Raw genomic sequence first — 12,457 nt, forward strand, 5'->3', positions numbered from 1 at the left:
GCATTCCTACATTATTTTGTTTCTGATGTATCATGTTCAATAAAGCCAACATTACTGCTGACTATGGAGATGCTTTGAATGTTTTTTTTTTACATACGTTGATTGCAAGTTGCTTAAACTACATCATTTGGTATAATGTCATCATATACAAACTGGATGTGATACCCTAATTGTTTTCACCGATGTAATTAGTCGAAAAATACATTACAGCTGTGAGAGTCAGGGTAGAAGAAGTGATTACTGCTATTTTGTGTTTAGATAAACAGGGAGAAAGAAACTATAGTTTCAGAAAGATAAAAATAATAAAGACAGACTAAAAAATTATCCATGCTGCTTGTCCCAGTTAGGGGTCAGTGACACGGATGGAATGCTTGTCGTTCCTCCATGTTGGTATGTCCAGCTTAATTTTTAACAGCCGGCTGGCCAGGCCTGACACTCTTGGTTTTATTTTTGGTGTTTCCTTCACCCAATGTCATTCAAACATTTATTGTATTTAGTAGTCATGGGCTTGAACCCTGGTCAACTCAAAGGCACGTGCCACTGCACTTGCACTCCTGACCACTTGGCTACATTGTAGCCTAAATATTAAAGACAGAATATTACCTGTTTATACAGTAATACTTATTTAACAGTAGTGCATACTTTTAGGGATATAGTAAGTAAATGAGTTAAGTACTGGTTAAATCAACAAAAGCTGATACTGTATAATAAAAATAACAGAAACTTGATGCCATTCATATACAAAGGAATTTGAACATAGTATACACACAAGACAGCTATCAAAGATCAAAGTGTGTGTGCTATAGACTAAGAGACTGTGACAAATAGGATGACTATATAGACAAGTGGACAAACTTATATAAATATATTATTGTGGGGAACTTTAATTTTACAGAGACATGCTGGAAAAAATTGTGTGGAACCTGCACAACAGAAGTGTAAAGTTTATTTCTGGACCAATTAGATCAATTAGGGCTGTCCGACTAAAACCACCTGGGAGATGAAATATATCTTTAGTAATTTCTTGCCAGCTGAATTATAAACATTTTTTTTCCAACATACTGATATAAATATCACATCTGAAATGATCAGAACCATGAAACATATAAATAAAAATTAGATCCATAAGGTTAAAAACTTTTCATTTAATGTATTGCAATGTTACATATACCAAAATTAGAAAAATTTAATGAATTTTATTCAGACAAATAAGTTATTTACTAGATGTCTAGTTATTTACTGGATTAATGAAGCAAAAGATATTCCTAAAAGACAAAAAAACTTAGAACACAAATAAACAGAAAATTTTATGATATAGTGTTGATGAAAATAAATAAAAATAATAATCACTGTAGAGTGATTAATGTATATATGTATGTACATATATACATTTATCCATCAGTAGAAGACTCAAAAGTTCTACAGCAGACTCTCAATTTACCAGGATCGGTTTCACCGGGACAATTCAAGACTCCAAAGTAAAAAAAATATATATTAACCAGAAATCACAAAATTCAAGTAATAAATAGAATGGGTATAAACAGATATTTGGCAAGTCATAAATAAGTGATAAGAAGTGGTATTATAAGTCCTGATTGGGAGATGGATGTACCTATTATCCTGCAACCCCTGATGTCTTCACACCCGCTATTCAAAAAAGCAATGGAAAGAGAACAAATGTTTAGTTTGTTTTAGTGTGTCACATGGATTGTTATGTTCTGTTGCACCACAAAATGACAAATTTTGTTTCCTTATTTGTGTCAGGAGTGTTTAAATTTTTTTTTTATAGTAAATATATTTTTTTTTGTTTAGAAATTGCAAAAATGATGGTAAATGCAAAATAACTGTTTTCAATTGAACAAAAACTTGAAATTATTCAAAAGTTTGAAAACTGTCCATCCATTAAATCTTTAATGAACCATTATAACATTGGTGTTGTAGTTTGGCCAACAATTATACAAACCCATAATATATAAAAAATGTTAACTTATGTACATATATACATATAAAGAAGTGCACAAATGAAGTGATATAAGCAACAACTTGACCGACTCGGAGTCAACAACAAGACTGAACAACATGCAAGACAATCTGATATATGTCCCCCCCCCCTCTCTCTCTCTCTCTCTCTCTCTCTCTCTCTCTCTCTCTCTCTCTCTCTGTGTGTGCAGTCAGAGTGACCCATCTACCTTCCTAAATCCCATGTGTCTTTCAAAGTACACTTGGTCGTCGACTTATGACCTATGCGACTTACGACCGGCCGCACTTACGACCACAAAAAAAAAAAAAAAATAAATAAATAATAAATCATAGTTACATGTATCACAAAAATAGTAAAAAATCCATTATTTAAACAATATAACAATTGATTAATTTTAAACTAAACTAATTATAACATTATGTATGTCATAGTACACTGCAAAAATTCAAAATGAATGTTTATGCAATCTTCAGAATCAGTCACGTTGGGATAATTATAAGTACCTCCCTAATCGACATGCCCTACCCCCACTCTCCTAAAACATGCTATGCTACTTAAGTTAAAAATAAATTTTATATGTACAGTATTGCCTGGCGATATTTGTAGGCAATAAATTGTTTATGCGATAAACTGACGCGGCGGTAAACTGCTAGCGATTAATTGCTGGCGGTAAATTGCGAGCAATAAAATTTCTTAGACTCCTCTGTCACATACACTCAGTCGCTTTCAAGCATCTGTTGTGTGTGGTGTATTAATTCAAATTCTATTGAAATACTGTACCCATAAAATGTTTAGTAAAAGGAAAATGCCTTCATCTACATATACACCAGCTAAGAAGTTAAGGAAAACTATTGATTTAGAGCGTAAAATGAAAGTTATCCAGCAGTATGAAGGTGGAAAGAAAGTGAATACGATAGCCCGCGACTTGAAGTTATCACATTCCACGGTATCGACGATACTTAAGGACAAAGAAAGAATTCGGGAAGCTGTGAAAGGTTCTGCACCTATTAAGTGTACAATTTTAACCAAACAACGACAGGGACCCATCCATGAAATGGAGAAATTGTTGTTTATATGGATGGAAGATTTAATACAAAAAAATACACCCATGAGCCTTCACACAGTGCAAGCGAAGGCTAGAAGTTTGTTTCAGAGTTTAAAATCACGCGCCGGAGACGATTACGCACAAGATTTTCAGGCTAGTACTGGGTGGTTTAAGCGTTTTAAAAAAAGATTTGCTTTGCATAATGTACATGTCACAGGAGAAGCAGGAAGTGCAGATGAAGATGGAGCCAAAAAATTCGTTGATAGTTTCGACTCTTTAATCAAAGAAGAAGGTTATCTACTGGAACAAATATTCAACGTAGATGAAACCGGCTTGCAATGGAAACGCATGCCTAATCGTACGTACATACACCAAGAAGCAAAAAGGATGCCAGGATTCAAAGCTTTTAAGGATCGATTAACTTTGTTGCTTGGTGGGAATGCCGCGGGTTTTAAGCTGAAGCCTTTTCTCATTTATCATTCAGAAAACCCTCGTGCATTTAAGCACATCAACAAGCACACACTGCCCATTTACTACCGTTCAAACCGTAAAGCTTGGATGACTCAAGCACTGTTCGAAGACTGGTTCATGAACTGCTTCATTCCCCAAGCTTGTGAATATTGTGCGGAGAAAGGTATCCCTTTCAAGATTTTATTGGTTATAGACAATGCTCCTGGCCACCCCCCTCATCTGGATGACCTTCATCATGATGTTAGAGTGGTTTTTATGCCACCTAACACAACCACTCTTATTCAACCCATGGATCAGGGTGCTATTTCAGCATTCAAGGCTCACTATCTCAGAACGACATTCGCACAAGCCATCGATGCGATAGATTCTGATGCTGATTTATCTTTGCGAGACTTTTGGAAGCAGTACAACATTCTTCAGTGTGTCAAGAATATTTCGACTGCATGGGAATGTGTATCAAAGAATTGTATGTCGGGAATTTGGAAAAAGTGTCTAAAATGTTATGCGAATACTACATTTGAAGGATCTGAAAAAGGAGAGGAGCTGGAAGTGATTACAGAAAAAATAGTTAAACTTGCAAAAAATCTTAAATTAGAATGTGAAATAGAAGACGTAGAGGAGTTGCTAGCCTGTGAGACAAAAGAACTTTCGGATGAAGAGTTGATTGAATTGGAAGCACAGAGAGTGGCACAAGAAAAAGCGAGGGAGGAAGAAGAGAAAGAAGAAGAGAAGCCAGAAAAGAAATTCACTGCAAAGGGTTTATCAGATTCTTTTTCGCAACTAAATAAAGCTCTCGCCAGTTTCGAAGCAATGGACGCTAATGTCGAACGATTTACAAAGGTTGAACGTATCATTCAAGACGCTGTGCGTTGCTATCATGAGATATATGAAGAAAAAAATAAACAAACTGTTCAAACAAAACTCAGCATGTTCCTCATCAAGAAAACATCTCCTACCTCAACTCAAGAAAATGACCCTGATGATCCACAACCCAGCACAAGCAAAGATTAAAAATTTGATATTGTAAATTTCATTTGTATTAATTTTTACATTAATTTTAGATTGTATTTTTGTGTTTACAGTACATTATGTACAGTATTATTTTTCAAATTATGACAATACTGTATAGGTAATTATAGATCGTAGTTTTGTATTTTTTATAAACAGTATGAATAATAAACCAATTAAAATGTACAGAGCGTTTGAATTTAACCTCCTAGAGAGAGACCTTTTATCTTTTAAAGATAAAAGCATTACTGTATTTAAAATGAAAAATAAAAGATGATAAAAATTTAAAAGATTATAAAAACAAATTATAAAAAGATTAGAAAGGTTAAAAAATACTGTTAATAAATATATGGCCGACATACGACCAGATCGACTTACGACCTGTCAGTCAGAACAGAAGTCGGTCGTAAGTCGACGACCAACTGTACAGTGCTCAACTGTGAACAGAATTTTTGATATTTCGATCCGAATTATCCGACATCCAGATTAACTGTAAATGGATTAGCGAAGTCTACTGTAACTGTTGTCAAAAGTAAACTGTTTGAACTTCACAAAATAAAATTATAAATTTCCATTTATTCTCAAGATGAAAGAGAACCACTGCCAGAGGCTTGAGTGTCAGCAGTAAAAGAATAGCAATTAAAACCACTGCCAGCTGTTACAACTTAACAAATGTACTCTTCATAGAAATTGAAATACAACATGGAGAGCAAAATTTAAACAATCATATCTTTTCTTTTAATTGGAATTAAATGTAAAAGGTCCTTGCGTACTTGAGGTTGTCACAGACATTCTCTCAGATATGCCAGACAAGCTGTACTTGCTACCTGGGAGTCTAAAACGCTGAGGGAACTGATATTCAGGTGACATTCAAGTCAAGTGGACCCAATTTTGGCGAAGTCCGGAAGGTCTGTGATAGCCAAATCCTCTGCTTGCACCTTCACGATGGTGGGACTGTTAGTAATCCTGGGTATAACCTCCACGCACAAGCATATGGTGGGTGACCACCCAGGTGTGAACCAACGTAATCAGGAGTCGAGGTATGGCGCCCACACCACATGGAGGAATGCCACACCTCTGCGTTACCAGGGAGTACTAGGTGGCAGATGACTCTCATCAACCAGAGTAATACTACCACTTTGCTTATTGGAGGCTTTTAGTGGTGCAACCCATGTTTAGTCTGCAGAACTAAGTTCCGATCAACCCTTCCCCATCTTTTCCATCATGCGGTATGATTGACAACTTTTGAGGTTATGACGAAATCCAATCTTCCTCACATTTCGAGGATAGAGCTCTAAAACGGTATTCACAGGCCAGCCGCTAGTTACACTGGAGCGAACCTATTGGTAACTCTATAGTTGCATTCCGGATTAGCTAGCGTATAATCTTGCTACTTCTACTCTGCCAGATAGTGACAGGAGGGAGTCCGAGTAGTGTGTATATAGTGTGTATGCGAGGGGCATTGTCGAGGCCATGTTATGTCAAGGATCTGGGTATATTCTTACCATGTGTACACTATATCCAAAAATTTCATTACTTCATACAGCATGTCCCACACACTTTTTCTTACTATTGAATACACCATGAATTGCCAAACTAATAGAGTAAGCTTATCTGCAAAAAGATCTAAACCTCTCAAACACTTCCTAGTTCATTTCACAAATATACGTGGTCTCAATTCTAATCTCAACGATGCCCATTTCCACTTGCAGTCTGCCAAACTCCAGGTACTTTTTCTGACAGAATATCAATTATTGGTTGATTCAACAACTGCTCATCTCAGATGCCCAAATTATTTGCTGTATGATTCCTTTCGCCTGAAAGGTGGTACTTGTGCATATGTCTGTTCCGATATTCCCTGTCAGAGACTTGGTAATTTGGAATCTCCTCTTTTTGATCTTTTCTGGCTTAAAATCTCTCTACATCATTGTGTCAAATTCATCTGTTGTCTCTACCGTTCTCCCAACTCCATTAATCACTTGGAGCTCTTTGACTTCCTCTCTTTGCAACTTGACTTTCTCCAGTCCAACTTTCCTAACAGTGAGGTAATATTCCTTGGTGATTTTAATGTTCACAACTCCAGCTGGCTTCCTTTTTAATAGTCACACAGACACAGCTGGTCGAGATGATGAGGCTTCTGCAATTACTAATGACCTCGCACAGATTGTTCATTTACCTACAAGAATACCAGACAATCCTAACCGTACAGCCAACACGCTTGATCTTTTTCTCACAAACAACCCATCTAAGTACACAGTCAAAGTGAGAGGTCCTTTAGTCACCTAAGATCACAACTTGGTGATTGTTATGTAGTTTGTTATTTGGTTTTTAGGAGCATTAGCAACTAAGGCCATATTGCTCCAAGGATATGCGGTGGTCATTCCCTGACCTTTCCACATCCCCCCGTATTTGGTGGGCACGGGCTCAAACCCTGGTCTAATCAAGAAGTGTGTGCTATGCACTGCTGCTCCTACCCACCTGGCTACGGAGGCACCTAACTTGGTGATTGTCTCTTCTCCAATGGAACTTTTATCTCATGGCTATTCCCAACCTCGTATTGTTTGGCATTACAATAATGCAAAATGGGATGATCTGAGAGATTTCTTTTCTTCTTTTCATTGGTCGGATCACTGTTTCAAAACTTCTGATGTTAACGTTTGCTCAGATCATGTCAGTGAAATTATTCTTGCAGGAATGGAAACCTTTATCCTACACTCCACTTTAAAATCTTGTCCTTAATCTAAACCTTGATTTTCCAATAAATGTGCTAAGGCTGTTCAAGAGAAAAACATTGCACATTGTAATTGGCTTGTTTCTAATTCTTCAGTTTCATTTTCTGCCTACACCAAAGCTCGCAACAATTGTAAAGCAGTTATTAATCAGTGCAAACTAGAGTTTGAACAGGCTAAGAGTAGAAAACTTGTTTCTTGCCCTAATGGTAGCCGAGCTTCTGGTCTCTTGCCAAAGCTATTGGCCGCAACCTTTCCCATCTCTGCTCCCACCTCTGTCCAAACCAGATGGTTCTATTGTCACTTCAGCCAAGGATAAAGCTGACCTGCTAGCATCCCATTTTTCTTCCAACTCATGTATTAATGATCTTGGTAAAACATTTCCCACCATTCCCAACACGTTCCATTCAATGCCTCCTGTGATTTTCCGTCAAAAGGATTTTGATGAATCTTGATGCTAAGAAAGCACCAGGTCCCAATGGTATTTCTCCACCTGTTCTCAAAACCTGTGCTCCTGAACTTAATCCTGTACTTTGCCGCCTTTTTTCACTCTCTTATTCCAAAGGCGTTTTTCCTTCTGCTTGGAAATTTGCTCATATTCAGCCAGTTCCTAAAAAGGGTGGCAAATCCCTCCCATTCAATTCTTGTCCCATTGCAATTACTTCTACTCTTTCTAAAGTAATGGAGAAATCAATTAACTGCCAACTCTTAAACTACCTAGAAACCTTCCGTCTGATCAATGATCTCCCAGTATGGATTCCGTCAGTGTCGATCCACTGGTGATATTCTGGCTTATGTTACCCATTTATGGACTAATTCATTGGAAAAGTTTGGTGAAACACAAGCAGTTGCTCTTGACATCTCAAAGACTTTCGATCGTGTTTGGCATAAAGGTCTTCTAAACAAGCTTCCATCTTATGGTTTGCCAACTGTTTTTTGTAATTTTAGTTATCCAGTTTTCTCTCTGATCGCTCACTGAGGGTGATGGTAGATGGCTTTCTGTCTTCTAACTTCTCCACTGATGCCGGTGTCCACCAAGGTTCAGTTCTTTCCCTCACTCTTTTCCTCTTGTATATTAATGACCTTCTTCCATTGACTGGAAATCCTATCCATAGTTTTGCCGATGATAGCACATTGCATTCCACTTTCCATTTTGTGAAACCTTGTCCTGCTCAATCAGGACAAGGTTTCACAAAATGGAAAGTGGAATCAGCTTCAACTTCTCAAAAATCTGCTACCAATTCCCTAAATGCCGATCTCCAAGAAATTCTCCAGTGGGGCAAAGACAACTTAGCTGATTTCACTCCTTCTAAAACTCAGTCTTGTTTTATATCTCGCAAAAAGGATTCTTCTGCCCCTATGCTTATCTTTGGTGACACTCTGATTTCTAGGCAAAATGATATATCTCTTTTGGGGATAACCCTGACTTCTAATCTCTCTCGGCACAAGCACATTACAAATATTGCTTCCTCTGCATCTAAAAAACTTGGTTTTCTCTTTCACTCTCGACGTTACTTTTCTTCCAAACAGCTGTTCACTCTGTGCAAATCGCAAATCGACCTTACCATGGAATATTGTTCCCACATCTGGGGTGGTGTCCCCAAAACCTCTCTCAAGCTTCTTGATTCCATTCAGGGTTAATTTAGGTTTATTAATGATTCATCTCGAACAGTCTCTCTCCACTCGCTGTCTCATAGACATACTGTTTCTGCTGCATCCTCTTCTACAGATATTTCCATCGGCACTATTCTTCTGAATTGGCTTCTATAATTCCCGCTCTCTCTTTCAAAACAGTCCAAACACATGCCGCTACCAGCCAACATCCATTTACTGTCCAACTTCAAACTCACAGAACCAACTTTTCATCTTCCTCGTTTATTCATTCAACTGCCGTTTTCTGGAACAACCTTCCTTCATACGTATTTCCTGAAAATTACAGTCTACAGAAGTTCAAGTCCAATGTCAACAAATATCTTCTTTCATCTTCTCAACCTCCAACCCAAGCACGGTACTAAATACTATAGGTTCTAATACCTCTCGTGTTTGGGGTTTACATAAAAAAAAAAAAAATTAAAAAAAAGAAGTTAGTCTTAATGTAAGCACAGAAACTTTTGCAAGTAGAATTTTGCAATTTTGTGCAAAAAAGTTTGAAATTTTTTTTTTAAATTTTCAAATAAAAGAAATACAAACAGCAGATATGTGGCCATAATGTAAGATGCAATTCAATTTTTTCATAATTTAAAATCTTTCACAAGAACAAGTGGTTCACTTGTTCAGCAAAAAAAAAAAAAAAAAAAAAAAGTGATGGATTAATGACACGAAAAGCAAGCAACAATAGGTTACAACATATCAACTGTACTATATTTCCAAATGTGTGGTTTATTAAAACTTTATATAACACAATATTTCTTTATAAAAAATATGCTTTCAAAATAATCTGTTAGCAAATACAATCAGTTCTCGCTTTACGAGTTCCTGGGTTTACAAGTTTCCGGGTTAACGAGTTTTTTTTTTTCCAAGTATCAACAAAATCAAAAATATGAACATTAACTGCAAAAACTGAATGTTAAACATTCATAAATACTGCATTTCAAACCATGCACATAGTTATACAATACAGTGTACCCTGCTTTAAGATATTAATCTGTTACCATCGTATTGCAAAAATATTGTAATGTGAACCCAATAACACATTTTTTTTGGCAATTCATTCCACGACCTCAGAAGTTCAAATTTTCGCTATATAACTCCCTAAAAGGTCATTTTTATAGTGTAAATTGTATTAGTTACCAATTCAAATCATTAAAAGCACTACACTTTCATCATTATCATATGTTATAAGAACCAATTTTGAATGGCTTTGTGATATTTTTCTAAAGCACATTTCTGGAAGTCACGACCATAAAACAATAAAAACAATTTGCACTTTTTAGTTTATTGGGCTTTTCTGTTACTGCAAGTAACAATAGTTACTTGCAGTAACCATTGTTAACAAGTTACAAGTTTACTACCCATTTATTTGCAGTAACAAGTTACTGCAAATAAATGGGAAGTAAACTGGATGTTATTGCATTTGTGAAAATACCGATAGCTGGAATTCTGTGTGTTTTTACGTTATTATGGTGAAATGTGTTTGCCCTTTACTGAAATATTCAATCGTATAAAAAACAAATTTTCAGAATCTCCTCTTCATTCCTTTTTTTTTTTTTAAGCTTCGTAAACTTGTTACTCCCTGTGCGAATCGTGTCAGCAAAAAATTTGCAATTTGTGCATTCCTTTAAAAAATGCTTATGCATGCTATTGAAATTTATAAAGAAAAGAGAAGATTATCTTGGAAATAAACACCTCTTGAAGTATTTCTGAAGAAGATGACTCCTTGTGCAACAAACCAATGAGTGCTGGGCCAATAATGAATGATCAATGAGTGTGCATTTAGTCGATGATGATGATGAAGAATTCTTTAACATTTGTAAGTCATAAATAATTTCTCTATTATTATAATTTGCTTGATTTTACAGGCTACATTTTCATTTCTTTGGATAAATCGATCATTATTTAAACAAACTAATTAGCTAACTAATTTCATTGTTGATAACGTAACCTCTATTTTTAACATTATGTCTATGAGAAATAAATTTCCACTTTACGAGCGGAACAAATTAACTTGTAAAGTGGAGAACTACCTGTATTTTTATTTTTTGAGGTTGCACTTTATTTAATTATTATTGATATAAATAAAGTACAAATTACTACTTCTGTAAAGGAGAAAGGTGTAGTAGAAGTTATTTTAAAAAATAATGATTCTTCAAAACTAATTTTCAGAAAAATTCATTAGGATGAATTTTTCTGAAAATTTGGATACAACAAAAATTCATGCACAATTAATATAAATTGCATTGCAAGTGTAAAACATAAAAGTAATAATTTTTCTCATTTGAATTATTTTAGACCCCCCCCAGCCATTTTTCAAATGGTGGACAGAGTATGCCATGTTTTAAAAAATAAGGAATATTAATTATACAGTCCATTAAACATACGACTACAACTTTGTTTCTCACTTTTTTCTTTTCCTCATTACTAGATGTTGATTCCTCGCTCCCACTACTGCTACCATCCTCCTCCTCGCTAGTGACCTCTTTACTAATCTTCTCAAGTTTTCTTTTTACAGTTTTGTTCCCTCGTTTTTCTTCTTCTTCTTCTTCTTCTTCTGAATCAGACTGACCACTCTCTTTACTGCTGCTACTGTTAGTGCTATCACTGTTTTCACTACTACTACTTGGAACAGATTTACTTGCATCACTCTTTGAAATACTTTCCTCACTACTCACATCTTTGCTATCTTCACTTTCATCAGCTTCCGATGCTGCTGATACTGAACTCATGGTTTCATCTGAAGCTGAAAATAAATCCTGGATGTAATAATTTTACTATTAATTTTAACAATGAATTTTTATAAGACTACAGATACACAAGTTCACATAGTACACACAAATACCTTGATGAAGAATTATTATAGTGTAAAAGAATCAAAGTAACAAGGCCAATACATTTTATATATGCTCAGGCATATGACTATAACATAATATTAAAATGAGGGTTAATTAAAAGTGTAAATAATTATGTACTATATACCAAGAGCAGAATAATTATATAGTGTGAACAAAATAATTATATACTAAAGTACTACAAAGACAGTAAATGCATATATGAAAAACTTAAACAAAAACATAACTTCAATAAAACTTCATTAGGTAATGCACACAGTACATTACCTAATGAAGAATTACCTACATTACACTTCTGGTGCATTTGATACTTATTTTCTTAAATTAATATTTTTTTTTTTTCGTTTTTCTGTGATTAATGGAAGTGAAAAGTAAATGACTGAGTGGGAGTCATGGACTAATGTACTAGTGGAGCTCCCCAATGGTTTGGTGCTGGGCTCATTGTTGTTTTCTATATTTATTAATAATACTGATGAAGGTATATTAGGCTTAATGTCTAAGTTTTCAGATGATATAAAGGTTGACAGGGTGGTTAATGACAGTATCAGGTAAACTACTGAAACAAGAACTAAAAAAATTAGACAGTGGAGAAATGGCAGCTGAACTTTAACACTGACAAATGCAAGGTACTGCTATTGTTGTTATTGTTATTTGATTTTTTTAGGAGCATTAGCATCTAAGGCCATATTACTCTGGGGATATGTGGTGGTCATTCCCT

The 12,457-nt window shown here is 35.4% G+C and overlaps 1 protein-coding gene across 3 annotated transcripts in view; it reads right to left on the reverse strand.

The window, feature by feature from the left end:
• Positions 1-12,457, reverse strand: part of rb (adaptor related protein complex 3 subunit ruby) — a 445,832-nt gene that overhangs the window by 134,528 nt on the left and 298,847 nt on the right. For all 3 annotated transcript variants that reach the window (XM_090381955.1, XM_090381954.1, XM_090381953.1), the window contains exon 18: positions 11,293-11,630. In XM_090381955.1, coding sequence (XP_090238081.1) covers positions 11,293-11,630 — 338 coding nt within the window. The remainder of the gene's footprint in view (positions 1-11,292; positions 11,631-12,457) is intronic.

This window comes from Mastigoproctus giganteus, chromosome 9, assembly GCF_048544385.1.
Source record: "Mastigoproctus giganteus isolate SK-2022 chromosome 9, ASM4854438v1, whole genome shotgun sequence".
NCBI lineage: Eukaryota > Metazoa > Arthropoda > Arachnida > Uropygi > Thelyphonidae > Mastigoproctus > Mastigoproctus giganteus.